A 27,320-nucleotide genomic window follows, 5' to 3' on the forward strand; every position below is an offset into this window, starting at 1 on the left:
AGAAATACCAAAATTAGCAAGTGAAAGTTAATGACAAGGGTGTTGGATTATTCTATTGGGTTAAATATTGTTTACTCCTTGAACTTTTGCCCGAAAAACACTTCAGTCCCTCACATTCTAATTTCACACGTTTACTCCTTGTACTTCAGAATTTCGAAAAAATAGGTCTTTTCCGTTAGTCTCCGTAAAAAAACTCTGTTAAATCGATGACGTGGCAATTCTTCCGCACCAAAATGTCTATTCTACCCTCACTTTCTTTTTTTTATTTATTATTATTTTATTTTTTATTTTTTTTCTGTTTATATCTTCTTCTTCCCCATCTCTCTCCTCCTTCTGCTTATCCCTTCTCTCTCCTTTTGTTTATCTCCCTCCTCTCTCAAATGATCATCCCGAAGCTCTATTTATTGCTACTTCTTCGATTTCGCCGCCATGAGGCCGCCTCCGCCTCCGCCCCTACACTATTCGTTCTCCGACTTCGCCATTCGCTACACATTCTCTGATATGGTACTGAACCCTTCGAGAGCAAAGATAGAGAGCAATAAAAGAAATGAAGAAGAAATAAATTAAAACTGGATTTTCATTCCTCGTTGCTGCCGGCAATACAAGGTTCCTAATATAGCCAATCCAAGATGGATACGATCTTGACATTTGGCAACCATCTAACTAGTTAACTAAACCCTAGGAAACCAGAACAAAACACGTGCAAAGCATGTGCACGCCTAAGCATAATAGGAGACTAATTCTGGTCAAACAAAGATAAAGTAAGGTGGATTCATAACATTGCACCCTGCTGCACGTGAAACTTGTCCTCAAGTTTCAGAATCAAAGTCTGGGAACCTGAGAAGAATATCATCAGCATATTCCCACGTTGCTTCTTCGGGGGTGGTGCCAAACCACTGCACAAGCCACTGAGTGGCAGCTGCTCCATGCCTTTTAACAATTCTTCTCTCAAGGACAGCAGAAGGTGTCCACTTGGGGTTGGCTGGATCAACAATAGGAGGGAGCTGGGTGGCCACACAAGCATTATCTCCGATCTTTTTCTTAAGTAATGACACGTGAAACACATTGTGGATTTTTGCATTAGCTGGCAGTTTAAGTCGATAAGCCACTGATCCTATCCTCTTAGTCACAACAAAGGGGCCATAATACTTGGCTGAGAGCTTGTGAAAGGCACCTTGATGCAGAGTTTGTTGTCTGTATGGTTGCAGCTTGAGATAGACCATATCCCCGACTGCAAACGTTCTTTCCGAATGCTTCCTGTCATGAAACCCTTTCATTCTGGCTTGAGCCTTTACTAAATTCCTTTTAAGTAAGGCCAATAGCTCATCTCGACTTCTTAACTGCTGATCAATCTGAGCAAGTGTGGAGGACCCTGGTGAATATGGACAGATAGGAGGAGGAGCATATCCATAAAGAGCCTCAAAAGGGGACATCATAATGGCAGAGTGGTAGGCAGTGTTATACCACCACTCAGCCCAAGGTAAAGCCTGCACCCAGCTCTGTGGCTTTTCCCCCACAACACATCTTAGATACTGCTCCAGAGTTCGGTTTAAATTTTCAGTTTGGCCATCAGACTGAGGGTGGTAAGCAGAGGACCTGCTGAGTTTGGTTCCTTGTAACTTGAAGAAAGCTTCCCAAAACAAACTTAGAAACACAGGGTCCCTATCTGATATGATGTTTGCTGGCATCCCATGTAGCTTGAAAAAATTATGCACAAACACTTGAGCTAGAGTAGAGGCCGTGTAGGGATGTGCTAAGGGAATAAAGTGAGCATACTTGGTTAGCTTGTCCACTATCACCCATATTGTTGTCTTACCTTCAGACCTAGGTAAAGCATCAATGAAGTCCATGGAAATGTCACTCCATGCTTTATCAGGTATTGCCAATGGTTGCAGTAAGCCTGGAGGTCTGATTGTTTCATAATGGTTTCGCTGACAAACTTCGCATTCTGCCACAAATGCCTTAATATCTTTTTGCATCCCAGACCATGCAAAATTTCTGCAGATTCTCTTGTAAGTTCTAGATCTGCCAGCATGGCCTCCAGTTAGCCCTTCATGAAACTCAGCAATAATCTTTTTTCTCCAGCCATCAATCTGAGGAACAAAAATTTTGTTTTTGTAAAATAATTGGGAATTGATGATGGAGAAGTGCTTCTTACCATTAGGGTCCTGCTGTAAAGTTTGCAAAATGCTTTGAGCCTCTGCATCTTTCAAACAAGCCTGTTGTACTTCAGATACATACGTATGAACCGGTTGTGATACCCCAGTAAGTGTGAAAATTGAGGGGTTTCTGGAAAGAGCATCGGGTGCCGCATTATTCATGCCAGACTTGTACTGAATAGTGTAGTCATACCCTAGCAACTTCAACAGCCACTTTTGTTGAGCAGGTGTGGTTACCTTTTGAGTCAAAAAATACTCAATAGTCCTGTGATCTGTAAAAATTTTAAAATGATGTCCGAGGAGATATGGCCTCCAATGTTGAACTGCAGCAACAACTGCCAACATTTCCTTATCATAGACTGATAAAGCAAGATGCTTTTGTGCCAGGGCCTTGCTCATGAACGCAATCGGATGGCCCTCTTGTGACAACACAGCCCCAATGCCCAAATCTGATGCATCACACTCTATAACAAACTCCTTAGAAAATCAGGCACAGCCAGGACAGGTGTAGAGGTTAGTGCCTTCTTTAGCTCCTCAAAGGCAGATATGGCTTGTGCGGTCCAGTGAAACGCATCCTTTTTTAACATGTCAGTTAAAGGTTTGGCAATAATCCCAAAACCTCTAACATACTTCCTATAATACCCTGCTAAGCCAAGAAATCCTCTAAGCTCCTTGAGTGTTTCAGGTTTTGGCCATTTACTGATGCTCTCAATTTTTGTAGGATCAACTGCCACTCCTTCTGCACTTATGATATGGCCTAGGTATTCCACTTGAGGCACCCCAAACTTACACTTACTTCCTTTGATTTTTAGAGTGTTGTTGTAGTCTCTGAAAAACTTGTTCTAGATGATGCACATGGTCAGACATAGAGGAGCTATAAATCAGGATGTCATCAAAAAAAACTAAAGCAGACTTTCTGAGGAAATCTCTGAGAATGTCATTCATTACTGATTGGAATGTGGACGGTGCATTGGTGAGGCCAAACGGCATCACTAGGAACTCATAATGGCCTGAGTGAGTCCTAAATGCAGTCTTCCTGACGTCATCTTCACTCATTCTTATCTGATGGTAGCCTGATCTTAAGTCTAACTTAGTGAAGATCACTGCTCCCTTGACTTCATCCAGAAGTTCATCCACCACTGGGATTGGGTACTTATCTTTCACAGTGGCTGCATTTAAAGCTCTATAATCTACACAAAGTCTCCATGTCCCATCTTTTTTTTTTACTAACAGCACAGGGGAGGAAAATGGGCTCACACTAGGTCTGATCACCCCATTGTCTAGTAGTTCTTGAATGATTTTCTCAATTTCACCCTTTTGGAAGTGAGGGTACCTATAGGGCCTCACATTAATCGGGGCAGTATTAGGCAGCAGCTCTATCTTGTGGTCTTGTTTTCTAGCAGGGGGAGATGTTGTGGAGCTTCAAAAATCTCAGGGTACTTGGATATCACTTCTTGGATTTCTGGAGGGGCTGCCATGTCAGGTTGAAGGATATTGCTACTACATAATTGCACCAACACTGCTTCTCTTTCCTTCTTCAGTAATCTTGTCATTGCTTTACACCCAATCAAAGTGGCTTGAGTTTCAGTCTCACCATGTAATGAATAAATGTGTTCTCCAATATAAAATTTCATAGTCATGAATTCAAAGTTCCAGATGATATCCCCAAGTGTTTTTAACCAGCTTGCTCCCAAGATAAGCTCACAGCCAGAAACCGGCAGTACATAATAATCTGCAGTAAAAGTGTAGCCTTGCAGGTTGAGTTCAAGCTGTGCCAACTTGGAAGTTTGCCTAATTTCCCCACTGGCTAGTCTTACCTGCAATGGTTTGATGACCTGTGTACAAGATTTCACATTTTTTAATACTGTGGGATGGACAAAATTATGGGATGCACCTGAGTCTATCAAGACATGTAAGTTTTTCTTCTTATTGCATGATCCCTTTAGCTGCATAGTGGAGTTGCAACCACCATCTCCCACTGCATTGAGGTGGATATTTGGGGCCTCATTTTCCTCTAACCTACCAACATGGTCTCCGGCTTCCTCCTGGAGGTTGGGGTCGAGGATGTCCATTTCTTCCTGCATTACTTCCATGACCATCATAGCCTGGCCTCTCCTACAATTATGGCCAGGTCTGAAAATCTCATCACAGAAAAAACATTGGTTCCTGGCCCTCCTTTCTTGATACTCAGCCTGAGTCAGTCTTCTGTTACCTCCCCCCATATTATTCCCAATAGCTGGCTGTGGATTGTGTGGTGGCCTAGCTTGAGCAGCTGGTTGAGGAGGTCGAAAAGGAGCTGGATTATGGACTGGAGGGGTTGGCTGCCTAGGAACTAGGCCTGTGTTTTGCCTGTTCCCAAAGGTGTTCCTGGCATAACTTCGATGTTGTAGCTCCTTTTCCTCATAAATCTTTGCTAGTTCACATGCCTCATACAGGGTCCTAGGCTTTTGAGCCTTGACATCAGCTCGAATGCTGTCTTTCAATCCCCCAAGAAAACAAGACAAAAGCACCTGTTGTGGGAAACCTGGGGCCCTCCTAGAAAGTTTGGTGAACTGGTCCTTGTACTGTTCAACAGAACCGGTTTGGGACATCCTGGCTAAGGCAGCTTGGTAGTCTAGTACATTGTAGCCACTGAATTCCCGCATCAGAAGATCAGCTAATCCTGGCCAAGAGTTAGGAAATTCATGTTTAAACATGAACCATCTGTCCGAGGCCTTCTCTGTGAGATGCATAGTGGCAATGGCTAGCTTTCTGTTAGGTGATGGATTGTGAAGGATTTTAGGACCCTCGGTATAAATAGCAAACCCTTTCAGAAATCTGCTCTCTAGAGCTGAGCTTTCGACGTCTTCCTTTTTTTTTTTCTTCCTCTCTCTCTTTCTCTCTCTCTCTCTCATTGAGAAGATGAAAATACGAACGACAATATGGAGAAGACGATCAGATATGTCCAGCTCTGCCGCAGTTGACCGTGTCGCAGCTACCGCGCTCTGCTCAATTTTCTACCCCATCCATCTCAGCAGAAAAATCCAGTCGTCGCGCCGACGAGATCCGAGTGGTGGCAGTGAGCAAGACGAATCTGGCCGTTGTCCTCTACCAAGTATATGACGCCGGCCACCGCTGCTTCGGCGAGAACTACGTCCATGGAATCGTCGAGAAAGCTCCTCAAGTTTCTGCTTTGAGCAAGATAATTGAAATAGGTATGATTTTGATGACTATTGGTTTTGGGTTTTTCAGCTCTCTGAAGATTTAGAGAGGCCTTTTGTTGGGAATTTGCAGAGCAATAAAGTAAAGCCTCTTCTGAGTATAATTTTTCATATGTAACAATGAATTATAGTTGATGTTGATTATTCAGTATCATACATAAAGTTTGTGTATTAAGCATTGGTTTCCAGCGAAGGTAGGAGCTTTTTGGTCTTGTGTGATTGCAATGGTGCTTTTGAGAATATCCCATTTAAATTTCATCTCAATGCTTGACAGTTTTAAGTGTTCAGGACTTTTATTGTACTACGTTATCTTGTTTGAATCATTTTTTTTTTCAAGTGCAGTGTCTACTTGCTAGACTTGATTAGCTTGAGTTGAGGTTCTATCAAGGTCTTTCTCGACAAACTGTTTGCTTCTCCCTTTTTTCTTTAAGCACTTTGCCAGATGCTTCTATTGTGCAGCTTAATGTGTTTATGGATAATGTGTAATCTTTCAGTTGAAAAGGAAAAGCATGGTTTGTTATGAGTAATGACTTTGTATTTGCCAATAACGTAATTGTTTATAGAAGTATTTGAGTTTGCAGACAGGGTATGCTTGCCTTGTTAATTTGAAAGATGCTAAAAAAAAAGTAATAGGTATTTTGCCACCAATGTTTGTTATCAACAGAAGCTCTACTATCTTTATTCTAATGTTACTTGGTTGTTTTTTGCCGCCCCCTCCATATAATCTTTTGTTAATATTGCACAAGATAGTTATAGCTTGATTTACTGATGCAATGATGCTTATTTGCATTTTGATGTATTTGTAGAATAGTTCTTGCACCAGTTCTGTTATTCTCATACTTGTTCGCGAAAGCAGAAACTCTTTTCTATAGGAGGACATGTAAAGCTCTAGATGCTTAGTGCAGTAGATTTTGCAAATGACTGGTTACTATAGTCTTTTTGTGCCATTTTAGTATCTTCTGCCTAATTCTCCAATGCAGTGCTATTTCCATATTGACTCTGATGTTGCTCCCAATTTTCTATGTGATACTTTATTTGCATCAGAGGTATCACTTCGAGCCACTTAGAATTCTCATCTAGATTATGTGGAACAATTTCTTGATTTATATGCAATTTGTAGAAAGGGAACCCAACAGCTCATAGTTGGTTATCTTTGTGCCAAGTTTATTTATTTGTAGTTCATGACAATCATGGATATAACATTACAAAATAAGGAGAAGCATTAACCAGTTCGAGTGTAATTAAAAAGGTAAATAGCTGGGTTGAAATGCTAATACATGTTGTCCAACAAATCTCATCAAGCTATATTGTTTATCTCAATCTCATCATGTTCAATTGTTTATCTGCTTCAAAATTTTCTTTTAGTCGAGCAAAAAAATGCAGGAGTTGAATTCTCTTTTGATGCTATGCAACATGTAAATTAGGAAAGCCCTTCAAAGTAACAATCCATGAATTTATCAAAATTCAAACAAATCTTGCAAAATACAATACATTAGAATCTGTTTAAATCCATATGGAATAAAAACAATCCACGAATTCTGCAAAATCCATGATATATAATCCACGGATTATAAAAAATCAAACAGAATCATTTAAAATCTAGATTGAATACACCCCCTAAAATCTACCTAATGGAGTTCTATAAGGAGAGAAGCAGTAACTATTGGTGTATCCATAACACAATTTACTCTCACACTAGTTTAGTGTATTCAAAATACAATTTTACATTATATTTGACTGTGAACTACATAGACCGATATCTTTCACGGAATCCTATGAATAGACAACGGTTACAGTTACTTGGTGTTGCTTGGATGATGATTGCATCAAAATATGAGGAGATCTGTGCACGCCAGGTTGAAGAGTTTTGTTACATTACTGATAACACATATTTCAAGGAAGAGGTCTTGGAAATGGAATCTTCTGTTTTGAATTACTTGAAGTTTGAAATGACAGCCGCAACAACTAAATATTTCTTAAGGCGATTTGTTCGTGCTGCTCAAGGGGCCAATGAGCTTCCATCAATGCAGTTGGAGTGCTTGGCAAACTACCTTGCAGAACTATCTCTTCTAGATTATAGCATGCTTTCTTATGCTCCGTCACTTCAACTATTCCTAATGAACAGAATGTGGCAAGGGATCCACCATGCGAAGGAAGTGCAAACACTTCCACATGTGACAACCCCAGAGAGTGTATGTTCTATGTGCTTTTCTTTTTGTGATGGGAGATGGGGTTCCGGGAGGTGATATATATAATTATAGTCTACTTGTTTTCTTTCTGGGTCCTAACTAAATGAGTGGCCCTGTAGAAGAGTAAAAATATGATTTAGAAGATAAAACAATGAAACATTGACTAAATATGTTCAATGGTCATGAGTTTCCAAACATGGATAGTCAGGTTGCATTCTTGAAAGTAGTTCTTTGCTTGAATTCTACAGAAAAATTTAATATGTTCTCTCTTGTAAAATAAACTTTCTTTGAATAGAGCGTTGCCTTTAAATTGATCATATACTCTTTTTTTTTTTTGGCAAAGAAATTGATCATATACTTGGATATCTTATTTCAAAGGTTGGAACGATTTCTTCAATTTTATATTTCAACTATGTATATGATTTTGAGCTATGAATTGGTTGAATATTGTCCTATTTTTTCAGTCATGTCTCTTCTTTAGTTTGGGTCTACTGGTCGTGGCTGCTATGGTCTCTTCTGCTTGGGTCCTTGTTCGATCCTAATATCATTTGGTGTTCTCATCAATGTAATAGATGTTTGACATTTGACAACTTTTCATTCATACTGAAGTATCCTCTTATATTTCAGCCCCTCGAAGATATCAGAACTCCCATGATTATCAGGTAATTTAGCTTATCCACGGTGTTGGTAATCATAGCTTCCGTTACCAGAAATTTTGCTCTCGCTATTATTGCACTACAACAAAACTGAGCTATAAACACCATTCACAACGGTGTGGATTGAAGTAAAAGACAAATATGATTGGTGTGTAATGGCAATAGCCACCATCTTAGACACCAAAATTTGAAGGGTTGCCATTGCTGGCGTGACAAAGACTCAAAAAGGCACTATCATATTTTTTGGTGACTTTCAAACTGTGGGCCCCATGACCAGAAAACACACTATTCTAGCAATGGTGACTGCAATATTTCATATTAAAAAAAAATTAAAATTAATATACAAATTCAATTCTCTGAAAAGAACAATTCTTGGCAGCCTTAATTCTAGGCATGGTATCTGCAATTTCCTCTTCTCCTCCATGGATGACTACATCAAATAAAATGAAAGGAATATTTAGAATATATAACACTTACAAAGCCATAATATGAAATATCAACTAAAATTTTTTGTTGTGGAACAATTGAAATTCCGAAAACACAAGCTTAAGGAAATGGGTATATGATTACCTTATATACGTCTGATATCCAGAAGAAACTGTCAAGCAAAGTAATATTCTGCCATACCATTTGGTGGAGAAAGTATGTCACGCAAGTAATATTCTGCCACACCAAAGGCCAAGATATGTAGTCAATGTCACAAAGTATGCTGCCATACCATTTGCCTGCACCTGCAAAATTCACAGGTTATATTAGACAGGAAACTTCGAATATACAAGTGCAACTATAGTACTAAAATATAGCAGTCTAGTCAAACAAAGGAGACCTCAAAACAAAAATCAGTCTCCTTGATTTTCCTGCACTACCAAATCACTAAACTGCTCAAGCTTCCAATAAAACACCAACTTCAATACACAGCTCCACTGGATTAAATAGAACGCAATAGAATGATAGGTTAACTAAAAACATTAGAATGAGCTTCCACCTTCAGTTTCGATGTGGACAAGAGAACCAACCATTGTAAGATGATCAAATATTGCATATTCAACCATTGTAAGATGATCAGATCATGCATAAATAAAATAAACTAAACATTAGACTATTGTTTCAGGGGAAGCTTTCATTGCTGAGATAAGACATAAACACTAGGCTAGCTTTTATTTACTATATTTATTCACAAAGCATGTGTACTATTCCAGAAGTATGTTGATTCACAGGTGCAGTATAGAACCTAAACCCACGAGAGCTAAACAGAAGACTGCAAAAAGTAAAGAATAAAAAGGTGAAGGTAGTGTCATGCACACCTTGAGAGAGAAGCTTAGAAGCAGACCCAGCAGAGAGAGAGTGGGAGAGTAAGGAGGAGAGTCTCCAAGCTGCCATGTCCACAGAGAATAATAATTCTTCAGAGGCCCTTATCCTACTCCTCCTTTGTTATATTACAAAGCCTCAGTTTCTGCGCAAAAAGAAAAATGTTATTGCTGCTTACATAATGAAATCCTAATTTCATTCTCGTCTAACTCAATACCTAGAAAATATATTGTAGAGGGTTCTCTAGTTTTATTGACACAAAGAAATAGAATGAGATGCCTGCTAGACTGCTACCAGGTACAAGTACTGAAAACTACAAGTTTTGTTGAATCATATGCAATGGTTGTAATAGCAATTCGTATTTGCACCAATTACTAAATATAAACCCCATATAAGTTTCATATAAATAGATGATTCAACGTAAAACTTACAATGCGCGCTGCAGCAAGTCGTGCAAAACTGTCTGAGGAGTGGCCCACAAGTGTCATCTCCGAAAACTGTCCAAGGGAACCACGGATTTGATGAGGTAATATACCAAGAGGTTGCTCACTGGTTCCATTATTACTAGAGTTTGCAAATATCCTGAACACATGCAGTTTAACACAAGAATTCCAGGTGAACCATTGAGAAAAACTAAAAAGCAATAATAAAATATAATGCCAAAGACAGTTTATAACTCAGAAGATTACATACCTGTACTGATTGCCTGGAACTGAAATATGCATGTATCTGAAAAGAATATATGGGCGGTCAGATACCAGTATACCAGAAGATCTTGGATAACCAACATGAAAGAAGCCAATAGTGATGAACAACACTGAAAAACTAGTAAAGAAATGAGCTTTTCTGCAAACAAAAAGTGAGCATCAAGGCACATGCATATAGAATCTGCAATACATAGATTTAAGGGATGTATGAGTAAGTTAAGGATTTATGATCCATCCAAGATAAGGGTTTCACATTAATGCGGGCACACTAAGTGGCAGGGAAACTTTACCCAAATTGGTTCAAATCTTTCAAGCCCGGATACCTTGAGCAATCTAATGAGCACTTCACTTGAGAAATTAAATATTTACAATGATCGGAAAACTAAAAGCAGTAAATCTGAATCAAATCAATTTAATAGAAATTGACTTAAGACCAGTAAGCTAACTATTCAAATGTTAATTTGTATCACACAAATACATCTTTGACTCCTAAGTCACAAATGCTATACGTACTTCACATCATGGAAACCTTATCTAGAGAGTTATGAGTTGCAACGAATATAGCTGATCAAATTATAAAATCATTAAAAGATTCGTTATTTTAATAAACCCAAAATTTAGATCTGCCATGAAGAAGGAAGCATGCAACAGCACAAACCAGAATACCAACCAAACATCATCCTAAAATTCAAAAAGAGAGATAATTTGCTGTACGTTTTGGGCGGATCTGAGATTCATTACAAAGATTTTATATGGGTATGAAATTCTCGCCATAGTTTACAATCGATGAAGCCGAACTCTTAAAAGAGGTAGAGAGCAACCCAAATGACGCAAACACTCATCCTAGGAAAGACTTTAGTTCATTCCTCAACTACAAAGTGAAGTTTGTCACATTTGTAATAATCAAAATCATTCCAATTTCAACACAAAGTAGTCGAAACAAAGAGAAAAGGTAAAATGTATAGTACCCATCCGCGGCGGGTGTATACTCCGGCAATCTTCTTCTCGCAATGAACGGCCCAGCAAGACCCGTCTAATATCCCACACCCAGATTTCTCCAAATGCTCCAGCAGAAACTTCACCATCGGAGCAGATCCAAAATCGATAGTGGGGGATCTGCATGGATTTTGGATCTACTACCTTGTTCATGATTGAGAGATCGAGAGATACAGGAAGGAGAAGGAGGACGAGAGAGAGAGATCCAAACAGGAATTAGCGTTTTGTTTCTGAGGAGAGGGCTTTGCCCTTGATTGATATACACAAAGACGCGTTTGGTGAGTTGTGAATAGTTAGACAAATATTTGTTTTAGATTGCAGGGACACGTTTGTGGGCTTTGGTGAGTGTCGGACCAAAGAAAAAAAAGGAATGGTGAGTATTTTTTGGGTGCTGTCACCATTGATGTAATTGTGGGGATTGAATGGTATCTATAGGCCATATTTGTTGTAGTGTTGCCTTAAAACTATTTTATAAGTTTGTGTTTATCTAAGAAGCATCACGATAGTTTAAAATGTTAATAAATAGAAGCTTTTGTGCTGTGAAATATGCAGGTTATTTTGGAAGACAACATTGACCCTGATAGCATGACTTACGAGGTTAGAGCTAGTAGTTCCACACTTTCTCTTAGGAACCAATTAGATGATACAATTCTATTATCAATTCATCTGATCTGAATCTATTGATCTATTTGTTTCACTACATTCTCTATTCCATAGGATACTATGGTTCCAATAAAAAAAAAAATGATATTATGGTGGTAACAAGGGAATGTTTTAGCTAAGGTTTATACTGGAACGAACTAATCTATCATTCAAGAAACCTTGGAATTTAACTGTGTGCTGCGGTACCGTCTGTTGATGGTACAGATTACAGTATAGTGTGCAAGTACGGGGTCGTTCCAACAGAGGATTGATAATTAATTTAAATCCTAACCTAATTAATCCAAACACATAAACAATCAAACTAAAGAAGATATGGTTTTAAGGTTTTCGACTAAACAAATAATGTGAAAATTAAAGAAAGAAAGAAACAAACAAATAATGATAAAACCTAAGGTTTCAGAATCAACCACTAACAATCTTATTTATGTTTCAATGCAATTAACAGATTCTTGTGTTTCTCTAGATGATAATTCCTGTATCTAAGTCCTTCTCAGGTACTCTAGACCATAGTTTTCCTTAATGCCCCGTTCGGTTGGCCGGAATGTCGAAACAGGAAAATGATTTATTTTCCTTTCCAAACTGATATGGAATGGAATAGGTTTTGGAATTTCCATGTGGGTGTTTGGAACATATTGGAAATTAAATTCTGGAATTAATTTTTGGGGAAATGATCATTTACCCAATTTTGGGGTTAATTAACCCCATTTACCCAAACACTCTAAGAGATTGCCCACTTACACAACAATTTTTATTTTTAAACTCCACTTACCCAAAACTCTAAGAGTTGGACCTGTTTTCTTCATATTTTTGGACTGTTTTGCCCTGATCAATCTCTCTCCTCTCAGTCTCTCTCTCTCCCCCACCGATTTCTCTCTCCTCCCCCCCTCACTGATTTCTCTATCTCTCTCTCTCTCTCTCTCCAGACGACGTCGGATCTCTCTCTCCCTCCCTCCATCCCTCCAGCTGGTCGCCCACGACGCCGGCTCTCACCATCGCCGCGCCGAAACTCGTCGTCGTGCTCTTCGCGGCCAGGCTCGACGCCAAACCGACGGTCCTCGTCGCTGAGAAGCTCGGCGAGGCCGGGTTGGACCTTCTGAAGGAATCTACGACCGCCAGTAGAATCGGGTACGTATTCGATTTGCTTCTGTCTCTCTCGCCGGCGACTGATCATCTCGGAAATCGCAACTTGATTGTATCTCCGGTCCCGGGCTGCAACCAGAGTCGTTACAATCGGAGTCAAATGACAGGACCCGCCCCGGATTTCACCCTGAAATCCGAAGAGGCCCTGCGGGGCCCACTTTAGAAGAAATTCTACCAAAAATTTGACAGAACTTCCCCTAAAAATGGACAACCCAAAACCTGTAGAAAAACATCCACACTTCTAAATCATCCATCCTTATTCTCCTGGAGCCACCCTGCTCCCTATATCACAACATCTCACATATCTCATTTCATAAACAATTCTGAATTTAAGAATATTAATCTCATAGGTTATCAGAGCAATCTAATGTACAGGCGAACAAGAGAATAGAAAGCAAGATAAATGACCGATGCTTTTATAATGCGGAAGCTATGACAGCTATGCCTCAACCCCAAGTACGCTCGACCTCAAGCTAAACTGGCCTGCAAACTGGGCATTTAAAACCGAAGGGCCCAGGGGAAAACATTTAAAATCCGTTAGAGTGAGTGGACGAAAAATAAGTAATTTCGAATGAATAAGTAAAACTTAATGTTTTCCCAAGTTATTCTCTAAAATCTCGCATGCAGTAACAATCTTGAAAAATACTTTTAATCATCATCTTTACTGCAATCTAATCGCGTAGAAATAAAACATCTTAAAATCTCATCCTCAATCCTTATAAAAACATCCTTTTCAAGAGGCTTGCTTGATAACTCGAAAGGACTGCTGTCTAGTCATCTCATGCCATCTGGGAGGGACTGCCACCCAGATGACGCATCGGAAGGGACTGCCAACCGGAATAGGAGGCGGTGGTAGAAGGGACTGCCAACTAACCACAGGTAGTAGACGGGACTGCCGACTAACTACCTCATGTCATCTGGAAGGGACTGCCACCCAAATAACGCATCGGAAGGGACTGCCAACCGGAATAGGAGGCGGTGGATAGAAGGGACTGCCAACTAACCATCTCATGCCATTTGGGAGGGACTGCCACCCAAATGACGCATCGGAAGGGACTGCCAACCGGAATATAGTCTGGAAGGGACTGCCAACCAGATTATTACCTAGAAGGGACTGCCAACTAGGTAATATGCGCATGCGCCGTAAATAACCTCCTCAATAAACTGAATAGCCTCCTCAATAAACTGGAAACAGCCTCTTACAATTACCTGCTTTCGGAAATAAACTCGATAATACTTCAATAAATCATTAATAATCCACTGAAAGCATAACTCAGGATTATCCCGCTAACTCATACATCAATATCTCAATAAATCCTCGAAAGCATAAATCAAATACTCTGTAAATCAATAAATGCTTTCGGAAAGAAAACTCAATCTTACTTCAAGGCTGAAAAGCTCAAAACTCAATAAATCTCGATAATTCAACTATGCTCAAATATTTACTAAATCCTTCGTACTCGTATATCATCGTATCAACTGATATTCGAAATCAATAATTCTCATAATATTTTCTTAATCAGTCACTTCCCGAAAATCATTTCTCAACTCAATAACTCCTGAATAACTATCTCAAAAATCTACTAAAAGCCCTCGGGAAGGAATTTCAATACTAATCTCGTAATTCATGAATAAATCCCGATAAATCAACGCTCAATAAACCATAAAACCCAATAATTCAAAACATAATTTAAATCTCAATTGGAAGGAAATAATAATACTGCATGCATAATTAATTTAAAAACAAATGTCCACTCACAGTACTATTTAGGCGATCACGCATACGAGTTCCTTCATCGAGCAATAGTTCGGTATATCGCCCTGTACACAATTATAATTCGTGAATAACTATTCAACAATTAAATACGATTCTCAAAATCAAATCCTCATAAATCATCTCGCCACTTCTTCTCTGATTCAACCCAAATTTTACCACTAATACCATTTCGTTAATTTAAAGGTTCCAAGGCAGAACCGAGAGATATCCGACGGCCGGATTCTCGTAATTCGATAATCGAAACCCTAAACTTCAAAAATTCATAATTAATTCCAAGCTTCTCCAAAATTCACCAAATTTCATATACAAGCTCTACAATATTTATAGGATTTAACTAGCTAAAAAAAACAGAATATAAATCACTGTTCATACACCGCACTATTCACCGTCGCACTATTCATGCAGCTACACTGTTCATGCGGCGGCCAACTCCTCCTCCGGCCACCAGATTTCAACCACAGAATCATCTCAACATTAACTGTGACCAAGTGAGAAAATACCTTGAAATGCTCCAATTTTGCCGATGAACACAAACCCGGAAATCTCCAAACCCACAAATTTGGAAATCCTTCAAATTCACCTTCCAAACGTGGAAATTCCAACTAGAAGTCTTGAGGGAAGATGATCAGTGACCCGAGGCGCTCCTAATAGAGCCAATTTCACCGCCGAAGATAGCCGGAAACTGGAGAATTTCGCCGGAGAAACAAACTGCTACAGTAACAATGCTTGCATAAATTCGGGGTTTGCCGGCCGAATCGCCGATACCCACTGGTACCATCGTGTAGAGGAGGAAGAGACGGTCCAAGGACAACTGGAATCACGTCAATCGGACGCCGGACGGTGAAGAAATCGGAAAAAGAAGGAGAGAGGGCGACGCGGGGGAAGAGGGAGAGAAAATCGGGGAGAGAGAAAATGACGAGTTACCACAGTAACTCGTCCTATTTATAGAAAGTTACCATGAACAGTAATTTTACCTTTTCGCTTATAACTTTCGCATACGAACTCCGATTTTTACGTACCACATATGCACGCGCTCGGTTTAACGTTCTCTACAACTTTCATGAAGAACATTTTCTCAAATTTTGACCCGAACAAAAAGCCAACTTTTAGGGCCTCTAAAATGTCGAAACGGAGCCAAAAAAGTAAATGTAAATGTCGTTTACCCATCGAAAGACTCGTAAACTGGTAAATTTAGGTTCGGGACGTCACATCAAATCAGTGTGAAGGCAAATGGTCAACCAGAATTGTTGCAAAATGACTGGAATTGTGGGCAAAATCGTCAACCGGAGTCAAGATTATTGGGGGGCAATATTATTGGGGGCAATAATCTTCCTATTGAGAGGCAATAATGTGTCTTAATTGTTATAAAGTCTCTATAATTGTGTTCAGTGATATTTTCCTTTGTGATTAAAGACTGCTTCTAATGTGTTTTGGTATTTCTGATATATTATTGGGGGGAATAATCTGTTTATTGCGGGGCAATAATATATTTATTTTGTTATTTTTTGTAGGAATATGGGTGATCCTTTTGTTGTTAGGTGCATTTATTCTTGTTAAGAGGCCACCCGGGAGGCCTAGGGTGAAGCGGTTCAAGTCAAGTGGTGAGTGTGAAAAAAAAGCCAATTCGTTGTGGTCGTTGTGCCAAAATGGGCGCTCATAACCTGATTGTTTGGGGACTTAAATTCACCAAGTATTGAATTTGAATACCTGTACTTTTGTAAACTAATTTAAAACCAAACTGAGTTACTTCTGACCATCTATAAAAAAATTATTGGGGGGCAATAAACTTTTTATGACCCCCCAATAAACCTAATTATTTTGGTTAATGAATCTAGCAGCTTTTTGTTGAAATGACCTGTAATAAATGAACCACAGTTAAGACATTATTGCAGGGCAATAATCTGTCTATTGCCTCCCAATAGACCACCCCAAAAATCACCAGTTTCTATCATTGACAGATTATTGTACTTTAATAAACTCAAAACAACATAAGACTTATCAAAACTCTAATTTCAATGATTAATTAACCACAATTAAGAAATTATTGGGGGGCAATAATCTGTCTATTGCCCCCCAATAGACCACAGTTTTGACGTCGTCAGAGACCTGCAAGCGAAGCCCAGACCCGATTCCGGCGTGGAGCTTCGTTGCTTCCCGGACATCTGACAAACAAAACCGGCGAAGCCCAGACCCGATTCAAGCGTGGAGCTTCGGAGCTTCCCGGACATCTGACGAACAAAACCGGCGAAGCCCAGACCCGATTCAAGCGTGGAGCTTCGGAGCTTCCCGGACATCTGATGAACAAAACTGGCGAAGCCCAGAGGGGTTGGGATCGTGGAGTTGGATTGCGTCATCCTCTAGTGGTTCGACGGTGGGACAGAGCGGCGGCGGTGGAGGCCGACATTGACGGTGGAGTGGTGGGCGTGGTGGCTTAGAGAGAGAGAGAGCCTGAGACGAGGTTAGAGAAAGAGAGAGAGAGAAATCAATGAGGGGGAGGAGAGAGAGATATGAGTGTAATTTGTTAATTAAAATGAGGGCAATACTGTCAAACACTGTTAGATTGGGTAAATGAGGTTAAAAAACTCTTGGTGGAGTAAGTGGGCAATTTTTGGGCTAAAATTGGGTAAGTGGTCACGGCCCCTTAATTTTTCCATTCCTATCGTCGTGTTTGGTAAGTCATAAGAATGAAATAGAAAATTGTAATTTCCAATAACACCCTTTTACTAATTTAAAGTACAAATATAACATCAAAACAAAAAACCACAGAAATTGCTTACGTCTATCATATTGTATATAGGGACTTGACCCAATTGTATGAGCTGAAAGTTTGGAACACAATCAAACTCTCATACAAGAGATTAACTACATAAGCAAGTCATCAAGCCATCTCGATATCAACTCATCAACTTCATCATATATTGAACTTGTCACGTAAAAACAGAAAGATAAATATGCCAAGTAAACATTATTTTATTAAACAGCAAAAGCAATACATTTGTGTTCAATCCAAGTGGAAATAAGAATGATCTCAATTATAAATAACTAAAACCAACCAAAACTTCATGTCTTGGTGGCTTGAACCCAGCAAGAGGCTTTATTCAAAACTCAAAATAATTTATTGAAGCAATTCTTCCACCCATTCTTTTTTAACATCTCCAGCTAGGAAGACTAAGAAGAAGACTCACTTTCATTGGATCAGCCATGATAATCTGACTTACTTTCAATTTAGAAGAGGTACTTAAACCTTCAACTTTGGATACTTACTTTCAATATTTTCTATAATGTCTTTCTACGGCAAGACACATCATACACATATATAATATTGAATACATTGATCATGAATGTTAATGCAAGCTTAACTTTTTCCCTTCTTTGCATAATTCTACGTGCCATGCTGCAAGGTTAGAAAACATAATTGTAAATAATAGGAAATCAAGATTAGCTGGGCATTACATGATTCACATTCTGATAAACATAAAGAACAAACAAATTAAACACAATAGATAGCCCAATGCAGCTGAAACTAAAGTAATTATAAACACTAGATTATTTCCTCAAAAAGCAAATCATATCACTTTCAGAAACAACAGATTGATGATTTGATGTATATACCAGAAAACCCATATTCTAGTAACTAAGCCCTTAGATTTTGAGATCCCTACGGGCCTAAACAGATGATTCATGTTATATAAACATAATAGTGTTTCTAATCTTGTAATCAAATGAACGTCCAACTCAAATGATAAAGAACAAAAAAAATAGGTACAATTACTCCAAATGAACAGATAAAACAGAGAGAAGACCTTTGACCTCACTTTTCACTAGACACAATAACTAATAAGAACTCATATTCACTGAAACAAGTATTCTATCATTCGTAATCCAATAACAATCCCACAAAATTGATCGAAACATACATAAAACAATAGATAATCATAAATGAAAAAACTTGTATCTTGTTTGCTCAGATCTGAAGAAGAAAATCATATTCTTGATGTATCATCTTCTTCCTTCAGGAGCAGAAGAAAGGAATTCGAAGAGAATATATTAAAAAATAAAAAATAACAAAAATAATTTTGTAGAAGATTACCTTTGTTAGTAGAAGACTTCGACAATTTGCTTAAAGAAGATGACGGCAGTTGTCGGGAGAAGAAGGGTTATGCGATATCTTATATGCTGATCCAATAGCGAGAACTATGATCCCGAAAAGAATAATGGTGGGGGAATTTAATTTTTTTAGAGGGGCAATTTATGTAATTTTGCCCTTGACAGGGAGAAATGGAATTAGAATACCACCCCTAACTAGGTAATTCAATTCAGGCTTTATGAGGGAGTCAATTTCCAGTCAAATCTCATTTTTTATTTCCTTTCCAATCTCTATTTACAACCAAACAACACCTCTGAATGGAAAATGAAATTAATTCTCATTCCATACCATGATATCCTGTCATCCAAACGGGGCCTAAGTGTATGATGCTCTCCCTCTCGGGTAAAGATCTTATATCCTAACTATGCAGTTTATCCTTCTCAGGTATAAATTTAACATGCAAGACTCATTATGCTTTAGAAAACAAGGGAATCAAGCAAACCATTAGTCTTTCTCAAGTAATAATGTAATTTACCACACTTAATCACAAGAAGCTAATCAAATTATGTTGCATCTCTGCTTCAAATTTGTCTTCCAATTACTATATGCAAACCATTTGTCTTCCAATTACTATATGCAAAGAACTTAAACATAAAGCATCAATTCAAATAGTGATTAAGCATTCAGCATAAAGAAACTATAAATCCATCAATAAAACATCAAAGTACATAAACAATTATGATAGAGCATCATCCTAACCCTAGAAAAAGGTTTAGCAAAAAATAACTAAATAAAACAGAGGAAAAACATGAAAAGAATGGAAAGGGAAAAGAAGGGGAAGATGGGTGAGTCGTCTCCGCTCCTTAGGCGTCTTCAATGTGCTCCAGAGACCCCCTTTTCATGTAAAATTCGTGCTCCCTTATATAGGGAAGATTTCTGCCCATCTTAGGCTTCATGTTCCTTGTAAAACTTGGGTTTAGATTCCTTTCTTCATTTGGAATGGGAAAACCTTGAAATATCTCTTGTACAAGTAGGAATAAGTTCCTCATTGAATCCTCATATGAATTAACTTCCTTGAAACATTAGGATTGACGATCTTGTGCCACGGAACTTGAGTTCTCCACGAATGGTTGTAAATTCCCGAGCAGATTTCCTTTCCGACCTATCTTCACTCAAATAATCATAACTTTCTCCAGAAGTATCGAAATCAAGATCCGTAAAATTCTACAGAAAGTAGACATCCATAGCTTTCCAATGATATAAAGCTAATTGTCTGATTAGATCTGGAACTTTCCCAGTAATTCGGAAAAGTTGGATGTTCTGCAGAGACAGATTCCCAGTCTCAGATTGCACATTGCCTTTCAATCCTACTTAGCTCATTTTGGCCTCTTTTCTTCTTTCTATGGAACAAACCTACAAAAACACTAAAAGATGTAAATGAATCATATATTAGGAGAATTAAACATAAATATCAAGATTAAGAGGCATAGAAATATAGGATAATATGAGCACATCAAATACCCCCACACTTAGACTTTGTTAGTCCTTGAGCAAAACAAACTAAAACAAAGACTAACTAGAACAAACACACAAGAATAAAAGCAAAGTTCCTAATCCTTCCAATTGGATTTGACTATGCTAGAGAGTTTACATCGAAGACTTTCAATGGTTATTGCAATGGGACTGATGTTGGACATCATATTCCCATGTACACACCCAAATGGTCTTGCGGAAACGACTACGATGGTAGTCAGGACATTGGTAATGCGCACCAATCTCCTTATATCCGCTTGAGGTGATGCAATATCGCATGCAGCTATGCTAATTCGTCTACGACCCACCGCCACTCAATCTACCTTTGCGTTACAGCTAGTGACTGGGTACGATCACATACTTACGCATCTTTGAGTGTGCCATTTATGTGCCAATTACGCCGCCACAGCGCTTGATGAAGGGTCCTTATAGACGAATGGGAAACTACGTTGGATTTGAGATTCCAACAATCATCCGCCACTTAATGCCCTTGCTAGGCGATCTCCTTACCGCTAGATTTGCGGATTGTCACTTTGATGAGACAGTCTTCCCGTCGTTAGGGAGAGATAAGAACACTAATGTTTAGCAGGAACGACAGGAATTGTTGTGGTCTGTCCCCACTATGTCTCATCTCGATCCCCACTAAAGTGATGAGATCACACATATCTTCTGCAAATATGCCTGCAAGGATGAATGTCCCTACAAGAGGACGTAGAGCCATGCCACCCTACAAGGAGGTAGGCATGGCGCCAACGCCAAAGAGAGTGGCACTCTGGCATTACAGGTCATGGCCCCAGCTAGGATGCGTGGGAGGCCCGTGGATTGCCCGTGGATTTGAAGGATACTTTGGCACAACCCAATCCTTGGATCATCGACACTCAAAATCCATCTCATGAGAATCTTCCGGATTCTGGTTATCGTTGGGGGACGCCTCAACATCAGAACCTATTCCTGAGAATATAGAGCTCTTTGAAAATTACACTAGTGTACATGAGACGTGGGATAGAAACTTCGTCATAATTGATGATGTAGTTGCTCATTTCGTTGCGCATGAGTTTGTTGAGTCCGATGATATCGAACCACGCTCCGTTGATGAATGAATTCCAACATAGAGAAATCTTGCCTAAATGGAAAGATGCGATCTAGGTTAAGATGGATTCTCTAACGAAGAGGAAGGTTTTCGAGCCAGTGAAGCCAACACATCCTAACCTAAAACCTATTGACGAATGGGTCTTCATTAGAAAGCGTGATGAGAAAAAGAGATGGCAATCTCGCCTTATGGCGCAAGGCTTCTCACAAAACACCCTGGAATCGATTACGATGAGACATATTCTCTCGTAATTGGATGTCATTGCACTCCACTACCCTGTCAGTTTGGTAGTTTCCAAATAACTGAACTTGAAGCTTACAAATGTGGTCATTACATATCTCTATGGGGATCTAGATACGGAATATATATGAAGGTTCATGGTGAACTTCATTTACCAAAGTCAAGAGGCTCTAGACCACGGAGCGCGTTTACAATAAGGTTGAAACGCTCACTAAAGTGACTACTTGATTGGGAAGGGATATGCCCGCGCGTTTCCAAAACAAGTTCTGGATTCTATCCCGGTTCATGTTGGACATGTTTGGTCTACTGGTCATGGCTGCTATGGTCTCTTCTGCTTGGGTCCTTGTTCGATCCTAATTTCATTTGGTGTTCTCATCAATGTAATATATGTTTGACATTTGACAACTTTTCATTCATATTGAAGTATCCTCTTATATTTCAGCCCCTCGAAGATATCAGAACTCCCATAATTATCAGGTAATGTAGCTTATCCACGGTGTTGGTAATCATAGCTTCCGTTACCAGAAATTTTGCTCTCGCTATTATTGCCTTAAAACTATTTTTATAAGTTTGTGTTTATCTAAGAAGCATCACGATAGTTTAAAATGTTAATAAATAGAAGCTTTTGTAATGTGAAATATGCAGGTTATTTTGGAAGACAACATTGACCCTGATAGCATGACTTATGAGGTTAGAGCTAGTAGTTCCACACTTTCTCTTAGGAACCAATTAGATGATACAATTCTATTATCAATTCATCTGATCTGAATCTATTGATCTATTTGTTTCACTACATTCTCTATTCCATAGGATACTATGGTTCCAATAAAAAAAAAATGATATTATGGTAACAAGGGAATGTTTTAGCTAAGGTTTATACTGGAACCAATTGATCTTTCATTCAAGAAACCTTGGAATTTAACTGTGTGCTGCGGTACCTTCTGTTGATGGTACAGATTAGCTTCATTGGTAGCAGCATTTCTTGTTTGCTAAACAATCATAGAATGAGTCTATCAAATTTATTGGTTTGTACTAATGAGGGAACTTGAAAATACTTGGATGAAACATTTTTCTGGGTTTAAGGGTAGGCACGTTTCAATCCTTACTGGGTAGAAATCAAAAATTCAAACAGAACACAGAATTTTGGTTGCGTAGTGAAAACCTCAAATATGAGATTAAAAACACTGCGGGGCTCTTACTCTAGAGAACCCAAATAAAATCAATTACTTATGATGAAGGATATGTTCTTTACAAACACAAGTAGCACTAGCTCAGCTACAATCACTATACTCAACTAATGAGAAGTTTGTCTTCAACCTTGAAATCCTTCTTCACTTGAACGATCTGCAAATATCGCTCCTCTTGTAACACCAATCTTCTCTACTAATCTCGAGAGAATCAATGCATGTATATGAATGTTGAATGAGACACTTTTACATGGAACAAGTGTTTTGAACTTCTATGAAACTCGATCTTAAGCAAGCTAGACTCTCAAAATAATTCTTGCGTCTCTAGTCACCAACTATGACCATTTTCTGAATATATGAGAGACCAACGCAATACTCAATCAACCAAGATTCTACCCTAATTATATTCCTATTAGGAAAAGATCTTTTTGATTAAAGATAACCAATTAAAATAAATAAATCCTAAATCACTTAGGACTTCAAAAGCACGATATTATCAGTTAGAAAATATCTTTATAATATAACATCTAAAAACCAAAAGATACTTTCCAAAATCGGACTGCAAAAAACGTAGGGTTGACTAGGACTGATCAGTTTTGATGAACTTTGTAAGCTTCTTCAGTGTTTTGTATAGGGATGCCAACACATCAAGTGTAAACCTGCTTGTACTTACAGAACTCTTCCAGATTCCATGAACTCTAATTCTCCAGATGCCTGGAACTGGTAATATCCTTGAGTTCAAATTTTATTTTGTTATTTTAAGTGCATTTTTGTTTTCTTACATGCTACATTCCATGCATAACATTGTAGATCGAAGGTTCAGTTTCTTGCTTGATGCCCAATTACATGATGCTTGAACATCTCATTAGCGTCTTTCCTCCCACTCCTCAAAATCATGTGATGTAGGACGAGATTTTAGCCAATTTCAACAAAAAATCTCGAAAAGAAAAAAGCGTCTTCACATTAAGAAGAATAATTTGAATATTGGAAATTGGTATTCAAATAGGCTTCTTAATGATGAAATTAATCATAAATTACTCTTTTAGATATATCAGGATTCTCGAGCAAAATCTTGATTGAAATTTCAGGCGTAATATTCTTTAATATCTAGGATTCTATTTCTGATTTTTATTTAATCAGGTTTAATTAGGTTTTCTAGTTTTAGTCTACAATAAATTGTTCTTTATGTTTTCTAGTTGTATTAGGTTTATGCTATGTGCCTTATATAAGGCACCTCTTAGATTGTAATATTCATTCAAGTTATCAATAAAAAAAAACTAAATATTAGAGAAGTTTCTCTATGTTTCTTACGGCTGTGCCCGTAATTGCTAGTGGATTCTAGCTCATCTTATATGGCTTTCGACGCTTGACCGAGCCTCTTACTATCGTGTTCACGCTTCCCGCATCATCATGTTAGAATTGATGGAATAGTTTATGGTGATCATGATACAAATAATATGGAGTCATTTCTGACTTTAGATGTTTAGTTCTTTTATAAATTGGATTGTATCAATTTATCTAGTGTCTGCTCGAATAGAAGTTTGAGCGAGTAATTTATATACCTGGCTAGTCGGATCAGATTTTACTCAAGACTTTGAGTTTGGATCTGGTGTAGTGTTCTATCCATGGGAGGGATCTGACTCCATTATCATTAGTGAGTGAATTGTCAAAAGATAAGACTTACATTCTGCAGTACTTGTTTGCGGTGGACGTATCATATGGTTACATCTGATACTTGTTATGAAAATTTATTTGATGCTTATATTTATCCGAGAAGTATTCTATGCACCGCCGGTGTGCCAACACCAGCGTTTTGACCGTTGACCATGTGGTCCCGTTGGCTTGTCCGTTATTATTTATTGTTCTTTTGCGGAAATGTGATAACTCCTTCTCTCTCTCTCTCTCTCTCTCTCTCTTTCTAATAATTGAAAATCAATGGTACATTTATGGTTTGTTTTGCAGGAATAACTTGCTCTTTTATCTATTTTTGAATAAATTTACCTGTAAAGGACAAGGAAAATGGTTTTTCATTGTTTTCATTCACACAAGATACTGTAGGGAATTATTTGGGGAATCATAATATTTTGTATTAGTCCGGAATCCCCTTCTTGCACAAGGGTATACATTTTTATTTTTCTAAAATGTTTCTGCAATAGAAGAAAGATGTAATGTAGAAAGTTGGAAATCACATGCTTGTAGTTCATATTGCTGGCAATGTGTGTCAATGTCAAGTGTTAAAAGTATGGACATGTTATAATCAACATTCTTTGTTGCGCCCCTGCTTGGGTTTACGCAATCTTGAGCTTTTCCATCTGTGGTAAGATTCTATGTCCAGCCACTCATCACTACAGTAGACTATTCTTTCGTTGTAAGAGGTGAGAAGGTATAAGAAAACGTTGGTCATTTTTACTTGTTACTAGGACAAGACTTAAGCTGCAAGACCAAAAGGTCCTTTTTACTTTTCTTGTAAATATGCATATCGTATAACTCATGTCTGACATTTCATGACACCTTTTAATATTTTTAAGATGGCTTTTTATCATTCCTCAAGAAGCTAATTAATCCGTCCTTACATCAGATCAAATTAGTTTAGATTGCAAAACTCTATTAGTTCGATTGAAATTTTTTCCCTAAAATTTAATGGTTTCAATATCAACACTACTAATTTAGTACTGATTAGTATTTTTATTTACTTAGCTTCTATCCCCTACTCGAAGTTTTTTGGATCCATCTCTGTTACAGCAAGAGGCTTTCTACATGCATGAATTGCAAAAATCTTTATGTCTGTAACTTTCCATTTCATGTATGTGGTAGATTTTTAATTTAGTACTGATTAGTATTTTTATTTAGGATTAAATTCTGCTTACTACCCTGTACTTTTAAGGGTTCATCAATTCAGTCCATGCACTTCTAATTTAATCATAAAAGTCCTTCTACTCTCCAATTTCATCAAATCGATCTAATCTGTCACCACTCCGTCAATTTTTGCTATTAAAATGCTGACGTGGGACCTTCTCACAGGGAAAATTCCCAAACTACTCACCGCTAGGCAGCCCGCCGACGCGTCAGTGTTGTGAATGCAGATGGGTAGGTTGGGAATTATCAACAAAAATTGACGGAGTGGTGACAGATTGGATCGATTTGATGAAATTGGAGAGCGCAAAGACTTTTCTAATTAAATTAGAAATGCAGGGACTGAACTGATGAACACTTAAAAGTACAGGGTAGTAAGCATAATTTTTTCCTTTTATTTACTTAGCTTCTATCCCCTACTCGAAGTTTTTTGGATCCATCTCTGTTACAGCAAGAGGCTTTCTACATGCATGAATTGCAAAAATCTTTATGTCTGTAACTTTCCATTTCATGTATGTGGTAGATTTTTGTGCTGTCTGTTTTTGTTTATTTGTTTTTATTTGTTTTTTTTTCTTTTTCTTTTCATCGGCTTTACTACTATTCTTGTTGGTTGCAGGTGTGTGATTTGCCAGATGGAATATAAACGAGGGGATCGGCAGATCACTCTACCTTGCAAACACCTCTATCATGCTGGATGTGGAACCAGATGGCTTAGCATGAACAAGGCAAGCTGTTTTTAAGACGAATATGTTTACAATCATTTTGGGTTATTGACCCAAGTTTGGCTGACACTATCTTTCCTTGCCAGGCTTGCTCAATATGCTACACCGAGGTATTTGGTAATGGATCGACGAGCAAGAAGTAGTTCTGATTTTTAAGAAGAGGAGCCTTCATATACTGTTATCTTCTCTTCAAATTTGGTTTATACTTTATATAGAGATGTTTTTCTTTTATTGTCCACGCTGACTTGGTTAGGGTAGTGTTTGGAAGCATGAAATGACTTCTTAATTTCATAAGTTGTCTGATTTCTATGGTGCTGATCCTAGAAACAAAAAGCTTAGCTTCTGATTTCGAACATATTACTAAAATAGGAAGATTATCTTTTCCAGAAATCTGGTGTACTATAATGCGAGATTGTCTATCTGAACTGTTGATCAGATGATATCTTATAGCATTGGCTTTGGAGCTCTGGCATGTTGGAAGGCATTTGGGCAATACGGAAAACAGTGGCCTGGCCAAAATACTATAGTATCGATTCGTATCCTTAGGGTTTAATTCAAAAAGTTAAAACTGATCTGCATCCCGAAGTTATTGTTGCTTGAGCTTCGTCAACCTGATTCATCTAGCAACAATTATGGTGTGTTAGATTTCTTTAATTGACGTCATACATCCATTCTTTTATTCTTGGGTTCAGTGGTAGTGGGAGTGAAAGCAAGCATGAAGAAAATGAAGAGTAGAGAGAACAAACAGATTTCTGTTATTGATTTTTGGACGTAATGAATTTATTACAGCTGTGTAGGTATTTATAGTAAGAG

At 38.3% G+C, this 27,320-nt stretch overlaps 2 protein-coding genes across 4 annotated transcripts in view; one reads left to right on the top strand and one right to left on the bottom strand.

The window, feature by feature from the left end:
• Positions 1-26,540, top strand: part of LOC133733039 (E3 ubiquitin-protein ligase BIG BROTHER-like) — a 37,541-nt gene extending 11,001 nt beyond the window's left edge. The window contains exon 8 of the mRNA XM_062160648.1: positions 26,402-26,540. Coding sequence (XP_062016632.1) covers positions 26,402-26,525 — 124 coding nt within the window. The 3' untranslated portion in view covers positions 26,526-26,540. The remainder of the gene's footprint in view (positions 1-26,401) is intronic.
• Positions 8,296-15,679, bottom strand: LOC133731975 (uncharacterized). 3 transcript variants are annotated; one of them, XR_009856879.1, is made up of 8 exons: positions 15,296-15,679; positions 14,778-14,839; positions 11,188-13,508; positions 10,206-10,358; positions 9,944-10,094; positions 9,509-9,657; positions 8,775-8,935; positions 8,296-8,634 (listed from the first exon to the last, which is right to left on the bottom strand). XR_009856879.1 is itself a non-coding variant. In XM_062159426.1 (6 exons), the coding sequence occupies exons 1-4, from the start codon at positions 11,366-11,368 to the stop codon at positions 9,622-9,624; spliced, it is 492 nt and encodes a 163-aa protein (XP_062015410.1). In that variant the 5' UTR covers positions 11,369-11,566; the 3' UTR covers positions 8,296-8,634; positions 8,775-8,935; positions 9,509-9,621. The 3 variants fall into 3 exon arrangements, 1 of the variants encoding a protein (XP_062015410.1); XR_009856878.1 differs by having other exon boundaries at positions 10,206-10,241; positions 15,296-15,676; XM_062159426.1 differs by lacking the exons at positions 14,778-14,839; positions 15,296-15,679 and having other exon boundaries at positions 10,206-10,329; positions 11,188-11,566.
• Positions 26,541-27,320: the final 780 nt, after the last annotated feature.

The sequence above is a fragment of the Rosa rugosa genome, chromosome 2 (genome assembly GCF_958449725.1).
Source record: "Rosa rugosa chromosome 2, drRosRugo1.1, whole genome shotgun sequence".
Classification (NCBI taxonomy): Eukaryota; Viridiplantae; Streptophyta; class Magnoliopsida; order Rosales; family Rosaceae; genus Rosa; species Rosa rugosa.

What these genes read in the sequence shown, in the direction of transcription:
- LOC133731975 (XM_062159426.1), bottom strand. Translation starts at nt 11,368, where the DNA reads ATGAACAAGGTAGTAGATCCAAAATCCATGCAGATCCCCCACTATCGA. An exon ending in TATACACCCGCCGCGGATGG is followed by an intron (nt 10,330 to 11,187) that starts GTACTATACATT and finishes CTAGTTTTTCAG; the next exon opens with TGTTGTTCATCACTATTGGC. An exon ending in GTTCCAGGCAATCAGTACAG is followed by an intron (nt 10,095 to 10,205) that starts GTATGTAATCTT and finishes GCATGTGTTCAG; the next exon opens with GATATTTGCAAACTCTAGTA.